The following is a 20,244-nucleotide window of genomic DNA, read 5'->3' on the forward strand; positions in this document are numbered from 1 at the left end:
TAAATAAATTTAAATTAAATAAAGAAAAAAAAAAATGAAACTGGAAAGTCGCGCACGTCAAAATTTAGACCGTTCGGATTGCAGTCAAACGGAGAACAAAGCCGTACACTTAAAATTAATTCTAAAATGGCTTTTAAATACCGTAACTCTTTTTCTGAGGGGAAAAAAAAACTTTTTAAGCATTCCTCAGTTAAGTTACTGATTTATCGTAAGCGATTTCTTATATAGGTGTAACGATACTCTCCTTTTAAAGGGCGACTAGGGTTTTAGGAGACCTAGTCGCCAAATCCTGGGTGCGGAGAATCATCATCCACAACCCTTTTAGTTCGGGCGCCACTTGTAGAGTCATTAGGATTTTTGGAAGCAGAAAAGATGAAAAATATGCAACCGCCTTCGCCGGGAATCGAACCACGGAACTTTGGAACCACGGAACGTGCTACCGTTACACGACGAAGGCACGCTAGGGAAGTGGGAGAAATACCTTATATGTTAATCTTAGATTGTTTTAAAAACTTTATAATATTGATTGGGTTATGAGAATAATAACCCATAAGAATTGAATTCGGCAATAAATGTGTTGGCAAAATAATATATATTCTGATTACAAGAATTAATTTTCCTCTTTATTCGTTTGTTCTTCAAAGAATCAAGCGAATGCATCGAAAGAAGAGCTCCAAGCTTACGGTACTGCGGGAGCTATGGCAGAAGAAGTGCTATCTGGCATTCGAACAGTGGCAGCATTTGGAGGCGAAAAAAAGGAAATTGAAAGGTAAAAATCTAAACTCACAATTTTTTTCCTGTTATAAAATGCCTTATATTATTTGGTTCATTCTTAAGCCTTTCTTTTGTAAATATTTTATTTCTGCATTAACAATGTACGAAACAAACGTGGAAAGTGATTTCTTTCATATATTGTTAGGAAGAGCAAAAATATATATGCAGTTTTTGGGGGGGAGGAGGGTTTGAAAGAATGGGTAAATGCGAAAGCATAAAATAAATATTGCAAACTGTGAGTAGTCCAGAAATGTATAATCATAAAATATAAATTAAAAAAAATTAATACACTAAGTGTTTAAAAATTTAATATACTAAGTATAAGGGTATATGAAACTTAAGTAAATTTTATTCTTTCGGGGTTAACATGGGGGAGCGCTGGGGTCAAAAATTCCTTAAGGGGACTCATACACCTTAAAACCCATAAGATCTTCGAATATGTGACTGTTGCAAGAATTGGGATATTTTATTTATTTTAAAAGCAATTAATTCCAACTTTTTACAGCTGACTACATAATATAGCTGCTTTCTGAAATGGTAATCAGAAAATTTGCGTTGCTACAATTAGTTTTAAAATTTAATCCGCTTTGTGACAAAAATTTTTGTCAAGTTTCCACTTTGCACGCACAGTTTAAAACATTCTATTGCATAATTTAATTCAATATTTAATATATAGCTTTTATAACATTTGGAAACTACTGTGAACCAAAAATTCTAAGAATTTTACGCTAAATTTTTATTTTATTTGGAGTTGAGTCTATAAAATGTATTTTATTAAAAAAATCTGTAATGTTTTCGTGCATAAAATTTTTTAATATTAAAATATTCATCAGATTCATTTTTAGTTCAGTTAGCAGATAGTGCCCATATAAAGAATTCCATCCAATTTCAAGAGCGGATTAAAGTACAAACATGTTTGTGGCAACACAAACTTTCTGGTTACTAGTTTCCAAAGCAGCTATATTATGTAGTCAGCTGGTAAATAGTTGGCAGTAACTATTGAAATAAATAAAATATCCCATTTGTTGCAACAGTCACATATTTGAAGATTATGAGGGGTTTAAAATGTATGAGCCCTCTTCTGCCTAGCTTTGTTGATACATTTCCCATATATTTCTATTATGAGAATGCAAAGTGTTTTCAGTTTACCATGGGGCTGTATCTTAAATTGTTGTAATTTAATAATACTGTACTTTAATAATACTGATAAAACATAAAAAAATTGCATGAATATTTACGTAAGCTCAAAAATTGCTGTGATTTTAAACTATTGATATTCAGAAATCTACACGCCGAAGATCTCATCAGAATAGACATACTGACTAACCGCCAATGCCCTATTTGTAAAACAGACACTATGAATAAGCAGCACTTGCTCATCTGTCCGGACGTTGTCCCGAAGTTACAGCGTGATGTTCTCCTGCCCGTATTGGATAACCAGAGATCTTATGTCTTGAGCACACCTTTGCTTCGCCTCCAATCACTAAAGATTTTTAAGATTTTAATTGGGAAATTTATGTCTTAATTTATTGGTATTGTAAATATTTGAATTTCTAATTTAGGTTTATAATTAATATCGAAATTTTTAAGTGTTTTTAATATTTTGGTGATGTCAATTCTTAAATTTAATGTTTTGCTTTGGCTAGTGGCCTGATGTAAGTGGATTGATTTCCAAATAAAGCATATTCAGAAATCTGAGATAACAGGATGAGTTCAAGACGGATATGCTATATGTGCTCTATATGCGCTATGTATAACTAAATAATCACGCAACATACATTCAGTATTTGTATTTATTGTACCTTTTATCTCTGCTCAAACATAATTCTGAAGAGAGGATAAAATAATGAAAAAATACTATTAATATATTGTACAGTAACGGGTATCATTTCAAGAAATGTCTGGAGCATAAAAAATACAATTTAATGCTCTACAATACAATGCTTTTCTAATTAAAACACTGCACTTGCATTGGCAGTTGTCCGAACTGCGCATGCACACTTTAGTCACGATCGAGATTGCGGTAGGAAGACAAATATTAAACGCTTTTGAGTTGTTTTATTTCACCATGTTACAACCGCTTTAATCTTCGCCACTTTTATTGCTTAGAAACCGGTTAAATTTCAGAAACTATACAGGGTGATTCTAAATTGCTTTTACAAATTAAGAGGGGTGATAGTACTCATCCAGATGAGCAATTACCGTAGAACATAGCGTCGCATTCCACTCTGAGATGCAGAAAAGAAGAATGTTAGAATTTCAATCTGAACTTGCGACAGTGTTGTTGGGAGAGCGAATGAACGAGACCAAATGTTGCACAATCATTTTAGTGACCAAACTCACAGAGGGTGCAGAAAACGGATAAAACCGAAAACTTGGCGTTCGAGTGTTAATTCGAGCTCAGACTTTGATGGCAAACACTCATGCACATCGTTGGTTGGCAAGGCCTCAATCTCGCAAACGATTGCAACAAGTTAATTATGTAATCTAGGGCTGAACTAACTCCAACGTCCGCTGCATGCCGAGATTAGCATGAAAAGCTCATGCTGCGTTTCGGCTGTCAGAACTTCGTGTCGCATAGAAGGGCGCTTCAAGTAGAATAAGCGCAGCAGAGTAATTCCAGGAAGACAGGATAGAAGATGGCTAAGAGAAAAACAACTGCTGCCTTGATACTTGATGTCAAGGTAGTTTTTCTCCCTAACAGGCAATTTAGATAATTAACTCGTTGCAATCATTTGCGAGATTGAGACCTTGCCAACCAAAGATGTGCATCTGAGTGTTAGCCATCAAAGTATCAGCTCTAATTAACACTCGAACGCCAAGTTTTCGGTTTTATCCGTTTTGTGCACTCTCTGTGAGTTTGTCCTAAACTGATTGTGCAACATTTGGTCTCGTTCATTCGCTCTCCCAACACTGTCGCAAGTTCAGATTGGAATTGTAATATTCTTCTTTTCTGCCTCTCAGAGTGGAATGCGACCTTATATTCTATGGTAATTATTGCTCATCTGGATGAATACTATCACCCTTCTTAATTTGCAAAAGTAATTTAGAATCACTCTGTATATATGACATCGATAACAGCGAAATATGAATCAGCGGATATGGGATTATGCATGGCAAATCCTATCAGATTGAGAAATATTTTGGTATGTTTTATAAATCAGTATATTCTTATGTATAAATCAGTCATCCTCATTAACATTCTATGCTTATTTAAATTTATATGTCTAGGTATGATAATTACCTTTTAGCAGCCAGGAGAAAAGGCATTAAACGAGGCCTTATGACAGCTTCCGGCGATGCCCTTACTTGGTTCTGTATTTACGGTGTATATGGATTAGCCTTTTGGTACGGAGTCAAGCTTATGCTCGAAGATAGAGGTCAACCAGATCCTGAGTACACCGGAGGAGTTCTTGTTACTGTTAAGTATAATACTTACTCGGTCGATGATTCATAATGAATCATAAAAAAATATTTCTAATTTTTATATACTAAAGGTTGATATAGTAAGGGTATCAGTCCTTAGCTCCGAGTGAATTATTATTTGTATTCCTTGGTTTCAGATAGTTGATAGCACCTGATATCGTTCCTGTGTTTTTAATAGCTGATTGTTTTTATACATTAATGATAAACTTATCTTACAGAAAAGGGCAATAAGCCGATAATAACCTTGAAAGTATTTTCTCTTACCGAAATTAAACCATTGTTGTACGACAGCTATCACGATAAAATATATTTCTGCTCGCTTGCCTTGAGTCATACTATTCGAGCTACTAGAAATATTTCTCATGTTGAATATTATTAGTGAAATATTATTGAGGCATGTAACCGGAGAGCAAAATTGAAAACGAAAAATCTATGAGAATCTACGGAAGCTAATTGGAGGAAACTGCGTATTGCATGAGATGATTGAGAAAAAGGGGGGGGGAGCACAAGCGACTATATGAAATAAGAATGCATTTGCAAAAACGGTTCATTTCACAAAAGTGCGCTTTGAAACAATTGACAATTAAATTGTGATGATTTCTGAACTTATTCGGTGCATCCTCGAAGTCCTCTCGAGAAATCTGTGTCAGAGAGGCAAGGGAAGGTACAAAATGTTTGAAATTTGGGTACTATTCGGTTTTGAGGGCCGTAAAAAATCGCCAAACTATTGTTGATGCCAGTGCTGCCAAACACAATTGCGGCAACCCTAATGCAAGAAAGGAAGTATAATAGTAAATAACTATCTAAAGATTGATGTTTTAATTTCATATAATATTTTTTTAGTATTATAATTTATATAAAAAAGACTAAATATGACTGAATGGACGCATAAGAGTAAATAACTATTTCAGATCATCATTGTAATTTATATAAAAATTGCTAAACATAACTGAATGGATGCTTGCATCGCTATTTCGCTACCGAGTTTCATTGGTAAAGCACAGTTTCATCTCGTTGGTTGTTCAAACACAGTTTTCTATGATGAATAATGCCTTTTCTTTGAAAAAAATCCCGGTAAAGTGCAGAATCGCCCACTTATTTGTTTGTCGCTTTTTTACAAGGATAAAAACAATTGGATTTTTGTCAATTTTCTTTTACTTTTTAAGTGAAAACAGGTCGATGTGTACATTGATAAGACAAGGGTGTGCGCAGTGCCATTTTTGTGTAATTCTGGGATTTTTTTTTTTTTTTTGAAGTGAAAATAGAATCGATGTGTCAATGGATACCGAGTTTGTGCAATTCTTAAAAACGCGTCAAGCAGTGGGTGCTTCTGCACTTTACCCAAAATTCTATTGCACACTTTTCGTCATGGGCAATTCCCAAATTATTAAATCTATAGGATATTAAAAAAAAAGGATTTAAAATGAAAAAAAAAAATTAAAAATTAAAATAGTATTTCAATGGCGTCTTAAGAAATATAGAACTAATCAATTTACGCAATTTGAAATCAGCGCATAGGCCCACCAGCGGCCGAGCGGTAAAGACGCTGAACACTGGTAGTTCGGTCCGAGGTTCGAATCCCACGAACGGGCTGGCTGCATGGACGTTTTCGTGGTTTTCCCTATGTGTAACGGGCCGACCAGCGGCCGAGCGGTAAAGTCGCTGAACACTGGTAGGTCCGAGGTTCGAATCCCGCGAACGGGCTGGCTGCATGGGTGTTTTCGTGGTTTTTCCCATGTGTAACGTGTATACGAGCCAGTTTCCCTTAGAAAGCCCTCCACGAAGGCATCCCTCCTCTTAGGCAGATAGCCCTAGTGTGCTTTGCTATAATTAAATACACACATACACACACACACCCTATGTGTAACGTGTATAGGAGCCAGTTTCCATTAGAAAGCCCTCCACGAAGGCATTCCTCCCTTTAGGCAGATAGCCCACGTGTGCTTTGCCATAATTAAATAGTCCAATTCAATCCAATCGAAATCAGCGCGTACGCGAGATCTGGCGCGTTTGTTAGATTTGGCGCTTTTGCGCATGCATTTTCGCTGCAATTATTTTATGGTCCTCAAAACGGAATAGTACCGAAATTTATTTGCTAAAAGTTTTCCGTGGAATAGAACTTAAAAGAGCACCCAGAAAGAATGACATTTCGTGTTTAGAAACTGGGATGCATTTAGGCTAATAACTCTTATGTGCTTTTCTTTAGTTCAGTTCAGTTGGCTTAGACGCAATACAAAGATTTGAATTAATCTAAAAGCAGATTTTTTAATGACTGATTCCTTATAATCATTGCGAGGGCTTTGAATACCTTTTAATGTAACGAAATGTTTTATGGTACGGATAAACGACTTTCATTTGTTTTTCTGCTTTCAGTTCCATTTGTCGTCTTATCTTTTCGCAAATTTGTATTACAAATGGAACGAACATCTAATTTTCAAATCTATTGACTTTACAGTGAACTTCCTAAAATTTATTTTGGATTATCAGGAAGTCTGATTATAAATTAACACGTTATTGTAAATCAATTAACGTAGAATTATTATCAGGAAATCTGAAGTCCTTTTTTGCATACTTTGCCCACCAGCGGCCGAGCGGTAAAGTCGCTGAACACTGGTAGTTCGGTCCGAGCTTCGAATCCCGCGAACGGGCTGGCTGCATGGGCGTTTTCGTGGTTTTCCCCATGTGTAACGTGTATACGAGCCAGTTTTTCTTAGAAAGTCCTCCACGAAGGCATTCCTCCCTTTAGGCAGATAGCCCACGTGTGCTTTGCCATAATTTAATAATCCAATTCAATCCAATCCAAATCAGCGCGTACGCTAGATTTGGCGCGCTGTTAAATGAGCGCGTTCCAGCGCCAAATTTAACAATTTGGTGCTTGAAGATTTAATTTTTTCTGAATTTTTCAAAATTTTTCGTATATTTGAAGGTACTAACTTTTAAAGAACTTGCAAGGTCAGATTGTTGCTGCCCACCTTCGAACTGACATATCACTTTCAGCTTTGCTTCCTATGAAATAGTTTTTCGCTTGTTAGAACAATCCATCTTAATTAACGTAAAGAATAAAATTTTTTTTTTTTAACTTTTTGCAAAACTCAAAAAACAGAAAAATCCCCCCCCCCGAAAAAAAAAAAAAAAAAAAAAAAAAAAGAGTTCAGATTTTAAGGGATGCCGGGTTTAGGGTTTTTTAAAATTTTCACTGAGTTCGCAGTTGCACTCAATCCTGTTTGGCATATTTCTACCTTTTTTTTTTCACTCTTTTCTGAGTTCATCATATTAGTTTTCAGTTTGCTTAGTAAGGCAAACTTAGTAGCCTTAGTAGTAGCCTTGCTTAGCAGTAAGGTTACAAAACTCTTTTTTTGTCTTTTTATTATTAACGTTTTGTGTATTAAATTTGTTTATTAAATATCATGTTATTCGCATACTACGCCACTCAAAATTCTAAAGAAAAAAAAATTTCGCCTGTTAGCTAAAACGCAAACTAAGCAAAAAGATATAATACGATGAGCGTACAGCAATAAACTGTCCGATGGAAACCACTGCGCGGCCGTGCTTTATTGTAGCCAGCATAGATCCCCGTTCTGCCGCTGTGTCTCAGTACCTATCGGTTGTATCGTATCCGCGGTTTAATAATATGCAGTTCAATCCTATAAAGATATATTTTATTATTAGTAATATCATTAAAAAAGTAGCAATCACCTGCTTTCTAATATAAAAAATGTGAAATTTTGAAATTTCATAAATTGATTTTTGAAAGAGCGTTATAGCGAATCAGCGTAATCAGGGAAACGTAAACCGGGGTATTAGTATAAATGTGAAATTTATACTGACCTCCAAAGTAATGCTTAGAGGGTTTTTTTAGAAGACTTGGAAACAAATTTAGGCTTCATGCAGTATAGTTTTAAGGCAACTTATATATATATTTCCCTTCCGCAATTTCATCGATGCTGAAATTGAATTTATTCTGTATGATCCTGTCTGTCTAACAAGTCAATCTATTTGGTACTGATAATATTCACTCTACATAATCTAACGTATTCTACGTGAGGCTGAAAGATACCAGATAGAACAAATTATCAGTCTAACTCAGGGATTCCCAATATTTCTTCCCTGGTCGCGCAGCGGCGGGCTCACGATTAACCTTATCCTACCTTTTAAAATCGGAGTTTTGATTAAAAAAAAAAAAAAAAAAAAAAAAAAAAAAAAAAAAAAAAAAAGGTAGGCAGTCTTATTAGGTCTAGAGGAGTACACAGTAAAATTTTGGGAAGGTAGCACTTATCGTTTATTTCTGTGGGTGTGCCCGAAGAGGGCATACTAATCGAATAGAGCTTCGAAAAGAGTGCTGAAACGAGCACTGTTGTCAATGAACTGACGGATGAGACGCGGAGAAACAAAGAATACAGACTCTCAGTTGTCCTAGATTATCGGTGAGCCCGAACTGGGCACACCAAGGGTTCGTCGTTGGATTTTAGGCAAGATTTCAAGGTAAAAATTTAAAACTAGTATAGAATAAGGAGATTAGCATACAGCCAAAAAATAACATAGAAATTTCTTTTCAAGCAATTCCTTGTATACCCTAAAAAAATTCTTTTCTTTGAAAAATGAGGGTCTTAAAAAACTAAACATGGCTAAAATATATGGACTGGTTTGTGTTGAGCTGCCATCTACTATGAATAAAGAAGGTTCAGAGTAACCTATAGTAACTTATAAATCCTTTTTCATTCAATTTTTCTGTGTGTACAGAAGGGAATTTTTAGGTATGTCCAGACCTAACACACTGTGTCACAAAGGGTTAACGATCGGCGGGCGCCATGATGCCGGCGGGCATAGGGTTGGAACTTCTGGTCTAACTCATCTTATGATTAAAGCACTTATTTTTTTCTTATAACTTGTTATATCTGATGTGAAAGATTTCTAAAAGTCGCCATATTCTTTTTTGTATGAATATTAACTTCACTTTTTTTAGTGTGTGTTTTTAGCACTAACTATTTACACTGCGGGAGAAGGGAAGACAGTTCTACATTTCCCGTTCTACTGAACTGATTGGCAAAATTCAAATTGAATTTTTCATGTCTCGAAAGCGCGACATAGGATATATATCAGATTTATATATAGCGTAGTTCTAACACAGGTATTTTGAGACAAAATCGGCCGTTTTCTGAAATAATATGCCAATTTTTTTTATATTTCGATTCTACGACTCAAATTATGCCTAGATATTAAATTTTGTAAAATTTGGTGCGATATTTACAGAGAAATTCAAAACTTTGTCTTGGCGAATTTTTTTTTTTCAGTTTGCGCCAAAAATAATTCACATGGCGATCTTCTTAATATGTACCAAACTCAATGAACATTTTGAGGAACTAAAATTTTGAGAGCTAATTGTTTAGAAACTACTCGTGCGATTTTTACAAAACTTGATAGTTTGGCGTAATTTGAGTTGTAGAATGAAAACACGAAAAAAAAATTGGTATGTTATTTCAGAAAAAGTCCGAATTTGTGTCAAAATACCTATGTTAGAATGATGCTATATATAAATCTAATGCATAGCCTAAGTCCACGCTTTCGAGACATTAAAAAGGCAAGTTGAATTTTGTCAATCGGCCCAGTAGAACAAGAGATATAGAACTGTCCCATTTAAATTTTTTTTTTCGCAGTGTACATAAATTATGCTTTCTAAGATACTAGAGTTGTTTGAAAAAGTTATAATCTTCATTGTCGTAAAGTAAGGATTTTTCAATTACAGGTGCTTTTCAACATTGTAATGGGATCCATTTATTTTGGACAAGCGGCTCCGTATTTTGAAGCACTTGCTCTGGCCCGTGGAGCAGCGGCAAAAGTTTTTGACATCATCGATAGGGTATCTAAAATAATAACTTTTTCTCATTCCGAAGTATTTTGTGTGTAAAATTTATTTAAAGTGAATGTTAAACAATGTGCAAAAGAGTAAAATTAGGCCAAAGTGGGAGCCCACCAGCGGCCGAGCGGTAAAGTCGCTGAACACTGGTAGTTCGGTCCGAGGTTCGAATCCCGCGAACGGGCTGGCTGCATGGGCGTTTTCGTGGTTTTCCCCATGTGTAACCTGCATACGAGCCAGTTTCCCTTAGAAAGTCCTCCACGAAGGCATCCCTCCTCTTAGGCAGATAGCCCTAGTGTGCTTTGCCATAATTAAATACACCACCTAGGCCAAAGTGGTATCTGGTGTGCAGGCGAATCATCTCAATGAATGCGCATCTTAGAAGTAGTGAGATCTTTCTGGTAGGGCATGTATTTGTATCATCGGTTGTTTACTTGACTTGACTGTTTACTGCTTTCTTATGTGCATATTCGGATATTATATGCTTGCATAGCTGGCACTGACATCATTGTCATTAATATTTTATGCGTTAAAACACAAAATAATTTGAATTGGATGATTCATTACAGAATTTAACTAATCAGTTCAAATAAATTTAGCTTCTTCAGTTATCTTGTTTTGTATCGAGAATGCGAAGACGCTGCTGTTGGTTAATTATGCACCTTATAATTGCGTATAAATGCATTATTTTTAAAATACTATAAAATTAATTGCATCAATTATCCTCAACGGCACTCTACAATGTACCATCTGCTCATGTATATAAATGTGCCATGTACCCATTGATTATTAAATCGAATGATATAAGCATTGTAAATAGGTATAGTATTGTAAATAGGAAAACAGTATAGCATTGTAAATAGGAAGCTGTACCCATGCACCCGCATACATTTCTACGTAACGTGACACAGTAAGGCAAAACATCAACCTAGTGTCCTATTATGAAATTAATAAGCACCTATTACTAGTTATAACATTATTTTATGGATCTAGAGTTCAAGTATATGAAGTAAGTACCAAATGTTTATGTCACCAATGACTATTATGTACCAAATATAAGCGTATATACGCTTTTGTCAATATGTAATTGTGTATGTCCTTGTTTATATGTAATTGTACCCATCTATGTACTAGTGTTATCACATATCTTGGCACCGTATAGTTAATATACATCAATTACGCACTGACTAATCATGTACCTAATGTGTCTGTACACAAAATGTCTGTATATATGTATATGTTCTGTTTCTGTAACTATGCATCTGCACATTTTATCCTGTAACACGGCACCGTATCGCAAAGAACTAACTAGAGCCCCACTCTAAAATTAATTGCACCAATTATCTGTTCAGCATTGTATTAAGTACCTATTGTTAATGTATGTTAAAGTAGCACTTACCTAACGCTTAAGTATCCACTAATTACTGTGTACCTAATACACATGTTTTAATATCTTTGTACATTGGTTAATGTACTTAGGAAACAGTACAAATAATTCAGTAGCAAGACACTGTACCACACAGTACTAATCTAGGGTCTAACTTTTAATTCACTGTACTAATTACTTATTCCAGCATAACATTGCGCACCTAATATTTCAGTATGTACATGTCTTCTGTAATCTAATGATAATGCTTCAAAGGATCATAGTGTACTCAACATATGAGTACACACGTTATGTATATATGCTACCGTATCCATGCTTTTGCATACACCTTGTAACATGGCAATGTATTATCCAGTGTCTAACATTAATTAGCTTTAACGCCACTGTATGAAGTACCAAATTTGTATGTATGTTTATATATTAGTATATTAGCAAATGAACACATATGGTTATCTAGATAAAGGTAGACGTGGCTCTATACCGATTAACCGTATTGGTAGAGGGGTGGTGCCCACGTCTTCCGTCGCATGTCGGTTAGTATACTTGAAAAAAAATATTGAAAATTGAAAAAAAAAATATTGAAATATTCAATTGGTTTCGCATCAGGAGGAGGGGCATGCTTTGGTCCAGGTACTTCAGAAAAAGTATTCGATTCGTTCGAAAAAATTGTATCCACGGATAAAAACTCATCAATAATATCGTCATCGGAGGTACTTGCAGTTACTTCTTCATCATCACTGCTATCACTAATAACTCGTAATCTCTTAGAACGAATGATGATGTCACTTCCACTATCACTTTCAAGGCCATTACTATACTCTTCATTATCACTTCTCATAACATAGTCACTTTCAAATGAATCAGAACTTGACATGGGTTATTTCGTAATTATCAGTATAACACTTGGTAAAAAAAAATGAAAACAATTTCCAATTCGTATAAAACAACTGCTACTGATATCACTACAACTGCTGTCAATAACTGCGTAAAGTATACAAATAACAAACCAACAGCAGCATCTTCGAATTCTCGATACAAAACAAGAGAAGCGCGATCGCGCTGCGCCGTATTTTTGGCATACGACAAGTGAAGCGCAATAGCACTTCGCTGGACTCAAACGGTAAAGTAATTATTTTGCTCTAATAGGAGATTTCTATAAAATTATTTGATTTCAGAATTTCCGAAGACATTTGTTATTTTGCATGTTGAAGGAATTTACTGGAATACAACTACGTTTGCTTAAAAAAAAAAAAAAAAAAAAAAAAAAAAAAAAAAAGTGTATTTGTTTGAACTGTATTTTAATTTATTCTCAATTCTTTATTCTAATACACTCACTAAGCTAGGTAAAAATATGAGACAGAGAATTAATTTTGTATTTTAAAATCCTTCAGGAATGTTCTTAAAAGCGTTTCAGTGTCTTAAGCCAAACTTCCAATTATCTGAAATCTATAAATTAATCTCTCAGCCTTTAAGGGGGACTCATACACCTTAAAACCCATAAGATGTTCGAATAGGTGACTGTTGGAAGAATTGGGATAACTTATTTATTTTAAAAGCAATTACTACCAACGTTTTACAGCTGACTACATAATATAGCTGCTTTCTGAAATAGTAATCAGAAAGCTTGTGTTGCCACAAATATTTTTATAATTTAATCCGCTTTGTGACAACATTTTTCGTCATGTTTCCAACTTGCGCGCACAGTTTTTTATAACATGTGAAAACTACTGTGAACCTAAAATTCTAAAAATTTCATGTTAAATTTTTATTTTATTTGGAGTTGAGTTAATAAAATGTATTTTATTCAAAAAATTTGTGATGTTTCCGTCCATAAAAGTTTTTAATATTAAAATATTCATCAGACTGTTGGTTCAGTTAGAAAATGGTGCCCATATAAAGAATTCCATTCAATTTCAAGTATGTACCATTAGCCATTTTTAAAATATCATGCGCGCAAGGTGGAAACATGGCGAAATATTTTGTCACAAATTACAAAAATATTTGTGGCAACACAAACTTTCTGGTTGCTAGTTTCCAAAGCACCTATATTATGTAGTCAGCTGTAAAAAAATTGGAAGTAATTGCTTTTAAAATAAATAAAATATTCCAATTCTTGCAACAGTCACATATTCGAAGATCATGAGCAGTTTAAGGTTTGAGTCCCCTTAAACCCAAAACAGTTTGATTTTAGCAAATAAAAGTATTTAATATTGAACAAAAAGATTTTGAATTATGAGTTCATTCAATCCAGCTAAGTATTTACTTCTTAAAAGTTTTCATAGTTTATGTTTTAAGCTTTCATGATGAATGAAAATTAGTCGAAAGAAATTTTCGTTTTGAATGTTCTTTTACAAGTACACAGAAAGTAGAAAGAAACCTGTAGATAGCGTGTTTCTACTTTTGTATTTTTGTTTATTTACACTTCTTAATTTTATTGCACTCCTAGTAATTAAGACAGTCCTCATTATTGACACAGAATTCTCACTTCAAATGACTGGCAAGGAATTTTCGTAGCAAAAACAAATGCTATTTTTAAAATTAAACACTTTAGAGTTATTCGATTCTCCTTCCCATGCTTTAATGCGGGATTATTCAGAAATAAATTGTTTTCCTTTCTCTCATTAATAAATTTCTAATTCGTCTTGAGAGAACGATTTTCATTTCCTAGCAAATTCAACTCTAACTATGGAATTCGTTCTTGGGATTTCATAGTTGTCTTTATTACTAGCATGTTTTCTTATGTAAATGTCATGTAGGCCAGTGTAGAAGAACCCCAAAATTTAGATTAAGATAATTTAGAATTCTAAATTATCTCAATCTAAATTTTGGTAATTAATTAAAAAATTCTAAATTATCTTAATCTAAATTTTGGAAAAAAAATCTTAATCTTAATTCTAAATTATCTTAATAATCTAAATCTTAATCTGAATTTAGATTAAAATAATTAAGATAATTCTAAATCATCTTAATCTTAATTAAATAAATTAATTCTAAATTATCTTAATCTAAATAAAAATCTTAATCTAAATTATCTTAATCTGAATAAATAAATAATAAATATAAATTAAACAAAATTTAGATTAATTTAGATCATCGTTTATTTTCTATGGAAAAAATTTCCCAATTTTTTCTTATCATTTACTTACATTTCTTTTTATCCGAATAGTTGAAATAACAGTTGACGGCTTGGCAAGTAGAGTTCTGCCGTATATACACGCCCAACGTATAACTAAAATACTGTCTCTTGCAGAATGATAGCGGAAAATATTAATAAAATTTTATTAGAGTGATATACTAGATACAATGAAATTCATAAGATAAATTCAAAAATAAAACAGCTAAAAATCTAACATATTGTTGCGTTTTTTTTTTCTTCTTTCTGACACCAGTTGTTACTTTATTTTCTTCCTTCACGTTCGTACGGGGTTCGTGAGGATTTGGAGTGAATAATGACGACACTTGATGAAGTATCGAAACACACTTTATTTACCAATATGAATCAGGACAGCTCCAAAACACGTTTTTACAGTCGTCGATGAACTACTTACTATAAACATGCTGACACGATCAGCGACACAGCCTTCAGGTTATCAGGCTTTCACGGTGGAGATGGCTTCACTGCAAAGCACCAGAATACAGGTCTCGACTCTGCTCGGTCGTTCTTGGAACTCCACGTACTCTCGAGACTCTCCACTCTACAACTCGCGATGCATTCGACGACACACAGAGCACGGCTCCCGGTTCAGTCGTTCCCGGAGCTCAACACGCTCTCTCGACGATGCACTAACTGCGATACACTAATAGACCCCTTCGGTGAACTCGACGACCCACTCGGCACTCGCTGCCCAGCTGTCAACTCGATCGACTCCGCAGGGATTGACTCGCTAGACGAGACACCAACTCTCTATATATATAACTAACTCGCACTCCAGACGAGGCACTCTGACTCGCCCTCTCGATGAAGCACACTGAATGCGGACCAGCAGGGTTTATATAGCTTTCGGCTGGTGTTCGAGAACATTCTGGGCTAAACCGGTAAGAATTCGTTCCAGAAAGTTCTCCATCCGACCATGGCATATCACCTATTTTGTCGCAAAATGGGCGATTTCGCCCCAAATTTGGCAACCTTTACCCTCCTTTGCCATTTTCTGGCAACCCTAAAACTGCTTTTCGGGGAAGCCATCTTACCGCGTCTGTGCATTTCATAACAATATGAAATACATTAAAATACGTAATATTAAAATGCAATAAAATTTCTTAAATTCCGTTAAACGGGGTCAGATTAAATAATAACCATTACTCTAGCTTAAATACCGAAATAAACAAAAACTAGTATCTTTTCTTACTCATAAGCCAAATAAAAATCACCAGAATACTTATTAGGAAGTCTGTTAAAGAATCAACGATCTATGAAATAAGTTGCACTATAAGGGCTCACGCTCAACTTTCGAAAGGTAATTATGATTATGTGATCAATACTTAGGCGAGAATGTTGACGAATTCAGTATCTTAGTTACTTATCTGTACTACCCACTTTAAAAAATAATTTAAATATCAGTTTTTCGAACCTGATTTTAAGTGTTTTATTCCTTTAAAATATACTCCAGTCTCTAAACTAAGTATTGAATAATAAATCTTATTTCATTAAATAAATGCAAAAGTTTTTAACGTTGCATTTATTTAATTTAGGATTAATAACGTTGCATTAATTTAGGAATTGTGTTACAGTTATTCTTTTCCCCTTGCTATCGCTAATTTGAATCCCTCGATTCAAACACGCGATTTGAATCTTAAATATTCTTGGATTAAATTTTTATACTAGTAGGCCTGTTCTTACTGCTTATTTTCAATTGTTAAACTGGAAAATTTCTTATAATTTTCAAGTTCTTTTTAATATTTTAACATTTTCTGTATATGTTTCATTATTTGAAAAAAATTATGCTAAATTCGTTTTGACTTTAAGATTGCAGTTTATGTACGCATTTATAATTTTTCAGAAATCCTTGATAGATAGCAGCTCGGAGAATGGCCTAAGATTGTCATCTTTGCAAGGAAGCATCAAATTCAGTGATGTATATTTCAGTTACCCAGCAAGAACTTCTGTTCCGGTAAGCGTCATGAAAGACTATCGTGTATGTCTTGTTCTCTGAGTAATGAACGTGGTAGTCATTTCTAAAAATTTTTTTGACAGGTTTTGAGAGGTTTATCTCTGACTGTTTCTCCCGGCGAAACGGTTGCTTTAGTTGGTGCCAGCGGCTGCGGAAAAAGCACAGTGGTACAGCTGATTCTCCGATTTTATGACGCAGATGCTGGAAGTGTGAGTGCATCGCCTTTTATAACATTTTTGGACTATAAGTGTTTTTCGTTTATTGAAATGGACAGTAATTAAATATGGGTTATACTATGCAAGATTCTGTAATGTCTACTTTAAAGTTGGATGTGAACAATCTTAAGAAATGATAAGCGAATAATCGCTCGAGTTCATGGTACAGGTGACAGGTTACGGAGGACGGGGACGCCGGGAGACGCCTTTAACAGAGATAAAACAGGCATATGTCCCTCGCCCTCCCCTATCTATTGGCAGCAACTCCCTGGAGCCTCATGAGGCCACCTCGGGAGTTTATTGAAGAAGTTTACGTAATTGGGCATGGCCATACAGGGGCGTCTTAAGAATACGAGTTCGTGGTACAGGTGACGGAGGACGGGGACGCATGGTATTTAACATAGGTAAACAGGCGTATGTCCCACGCCCTCCCCTATCTAGAGACAGCCTCGGGAGTTTATTGATAACTGATAACTGATAGCACTGTTGCTGACGGTGTTATAGTATTACACATAACCGATAGCACTGATGAAACTTTTATGAAGATGCTGGTATGTCACAAAGACGTAAATAATGTTGTATACACATTGATGAGTACACGTTGATTAATACACACTGGTAGATACACATGGACCTTATAAGAAATAGACTAACCCAGTGGGCGGGGCGTGCGTCACACACATGTCGGGAAGAGAGAGTAGAGACGATTTAGTTTATCGTAACATTGAAACATATGGCGTTTGTATCACATAACTCTTTTTAATTATTAAATGTGATACGTTGTATAAATGATGAGATAATAAAAATAACAGTTTTTGCTAACAAGATTTTATATATCTCATGAAACCACTTTTTAGTGCATTTTGAGTATTTTTTTTTACTGCATTTTGAGCATAAGCGTAATTCTTGTCTAAACATCATTACTTTGATAAAACGGTAAAATTTCTAATCAAAAAATTTATGTATTTACTTTTGCCTACAAATAAAGTAAAATTAAGTAAGATTGATAGTACATGATGCTATGAAACAAATAAGGTAAAATTAAACAAGATTTGGTAATTTTTTAAAAATTTTATGAACATTTTCAGGCAGTTAGTAGCAAATATTTATCATTTCAAATGTTTATAGAAACCAAGGATTGTTTTATTTGTTTTTTCTGTTTTCAAAATTATTATGGTATTAAAAGATGATCATTTATGACAATATTAATAACTCATAAAATTCGAAGCATAAACTTTTCTAAGTGTAATGAAAAATTTTTAAAAAAATTCGCAGTAAATAAAAAAATCTTATGCGGAACTAGAAATAAGTTTAAAAAAATAATTACTATAAAATACAAGATATTATATGTCCAATCTTAAATTTTTATTAATGCACCTAAAGTAACCTTGTAATTTTATATACCTGTAAATACTTTAAGCAGAATGACTATACATCCATAAATACATATGTATGAAAGTAAACAATTTAGGATATTTGTTGCATTGAAAAATTCGTTTACTTCACTTTTTATTTCAAATATTTGTGAAAACAAGATTATATCTATTTATCTAGTAATGTAAATACACACACCTATATATATATATATATATATATATATTTAGAGAGAGAGGAAGAAAAACAGATAATATGGTTTATTGATGCTTAAATAAAATTAATTTAGTAAATCTGCTTCGAATATTTTCTCTCTGTTTAGATTCATTGTAACATGCAACTGCATGATGCATTCTGATTTTTAAATATTGAAATATCACTGCTTTAATTAATTTAATCAGGTGGTTTTTTATCTCGCTCATCATCATAAATATGGTCTTGAAGAGAAGGAAATATATGTCTTCCTAGGCTTTTTAAGACTTTTAGAGTCATGAAATTTATAATATTTTTTTTATTCAATTTAAACTCCTTTTCAGTCTGCCAAAAAATTATTTCTGCATTTTTGCAGATCATTCGGACGTCACTGGAAGGAGAAGTCAAACCTTTACATCCAGATTTATAATATTTGAAACCTAGCAAACCATCATATGGTTCTGTAGAAACTAAAGCTGAGAAACAGATATTACATTTTACTTTATAAGCTAAGCTTTTAACAACAAAACCAGCTATATAAGATGTATACTTTTCGTTCTTAAATATTCTTATTTTTGATTAGTTATAATGCTAGGAATTAAAATTTACCTATAATTTAAAAAAGCAGCAAAAAATTATAAATTTTAAAGAAAAACTTTCAAAAATTCATTTTTAGGCATTTTAGTATTTAGCTATAGTTTAGTATTAGTTATAGTTTTAGTAACTGTAAGAGAAAATTACTTGGATGGATGAATTTTTCTGCTAGTTCAGATTTAAAATATTATTTTCTAAAAGAAGAAATTACAAATTCGCTTACATCATAGGAAAAGCTAAAAATATATACAAGCCTGAAAGCATGCAACAGCTTTATAATTATTTAGAACGTTAATTATGCTTGAAAACCATGCTAAGTATTTAAAAAGCAATCTCAGTGTCAAAAATAAAAATATTTAAAAATTCTTACTTGTGAAATGAGGCACTACCACCAGCTTTTTCGTGACAATTGTATGCGCTGCTATAGCCAACTATTGCTAATTTCTGGAAATCGTCCCTACTCCTCCGGATGTGATCAAGGTGACAGCCGGGAACGCGCCAGACAAGGGAGAAAACGCAATTGGGTTAGTCTATTTCTTATAAGGTCTATGTAGATACATTGATGACGTAATACTGAGAATGCACTGAGGAATGCACACTAACTTGCAAACTCTAATGAAGAATACATTATGTGAAGATGCTGGGATGTCACAAAGACGTAAATAATGTTGTATACACATTGATGAGTACACACTGGTAGATACACTGATGAGGATACACTGAAGGATGCACACTAAGTTGTAAACACTAATGAAGAATATATTATGCACTGTTGACACTTATGAAGAATATATTATGCACTGTTGACGCATTATGACACTTAGGTAAAGATACTGCTATTGCACTACGACGGATACATGGATGAATGCGCACTGATGTGTACATTGATGAATGCACTGAATAATACACACTGTTGAGTACACTATGGAGGAGTGTACTATTGACACTAATAACACTGTTGAGTACACTGAAGATGTTGATGAGTACACTGATAAGGTAAGTTATCAGTGTACTCATCAAGCCGGTGTACAGATTCATTATTAAGAGCATGGCACTCATGATACTGAGTAGAAGCACTAATCGACAGAACTGGGACACTGATGGATTGGTGCACTATTGCGTACTGATGGAATAATACATTGATATGTGTGTTAATGACGAGCTGAGAGGCGATTGGCAGATTCAGTGAGGTAACAAATCTATTAAAATCAATTAAAACAAATCTAACAAATCTATTGGTGGTTTGGCTGGGGAGATGATGAGCAGTTGTCAATTCACATTCATAGAGGTAATGAACCGGGGGGGCCGTGACCGCCGCAG

At 34.1% G+C, this 20,244-nt stretch overlaps 2 protein-coding genes across 4 annotated transcripts in view; one reads left to right on the forward strand and one right to left on the reverse strand.

Moving 5' to 3' along the window:
• LOC146999037 (uncharacterized) overlaps positions 1 to 4,155 on the reverse strand; it is a 52,782-nt gene extending 48,627 nt beyond the window's left edge. The window contains exon 1 of the mRNA XM_085812463.1: positions 4,019 to 4,155. Within this exon, the coding sequence (XP_085668589.1) occupies positions 4,019 to 4,044 (26 nt within the window). The 5' untranslated portion in view covers positions 4,045 to 4,155. The remainder of the gene's footprint in view (positions 1 to 4,018) is intronic.
• Positions 1 to 20,244, forward strand: part of LOC118192340 (ATP-dependent translocase ABCB1-like) — a 209,882-nt gene that overhangs the window by 96,435 nt on the left and 93,203 nt on the right. For all 3 annotated transcript variants that reach the window (XM_085812456.1, XM_085812455.1, XM_085812458.1), the window contains 5 exons: positions 645 to 769; positions 4,006 to 4,195; positions 9,944 to 10,057; positions 16,439 to 16,549; positions 16,633 to 16,758. In XM_085812456.1, coding sequence (XP_085668582.1) covers positions 645 to 769; positions 4,006 to 4,195; positions 9,944 to 10,057; positions 16,439 to 16,549; positions 16,633 to 16,758 — 666 coding nt within the window. The remainder of the gene's footprint in view (positions 1 to 644; positions 770 to 4,005; positions 4,196 to 9,943; positions 10,058 to 16,438; positions 16,550 to 16,632; positions 16,759 to 20,244) is intronic.

The sequence above is a fragment of the Stegodyphus dumicola genome, chromosome 1, assembly GCF_044657685.1.
Source record: "Stegodyphus dumicola isolate Sdum_Otavi_A_Nest chromosome 1, ASM4465768v1".
Taxonomy (NCBI): domain Eukaryota; kingdom Metazoa; phylum Arthropoda; class Arachnida; order Araneae; family Eresidae; genus Stegodyphus; species Stegodyphus dumicola.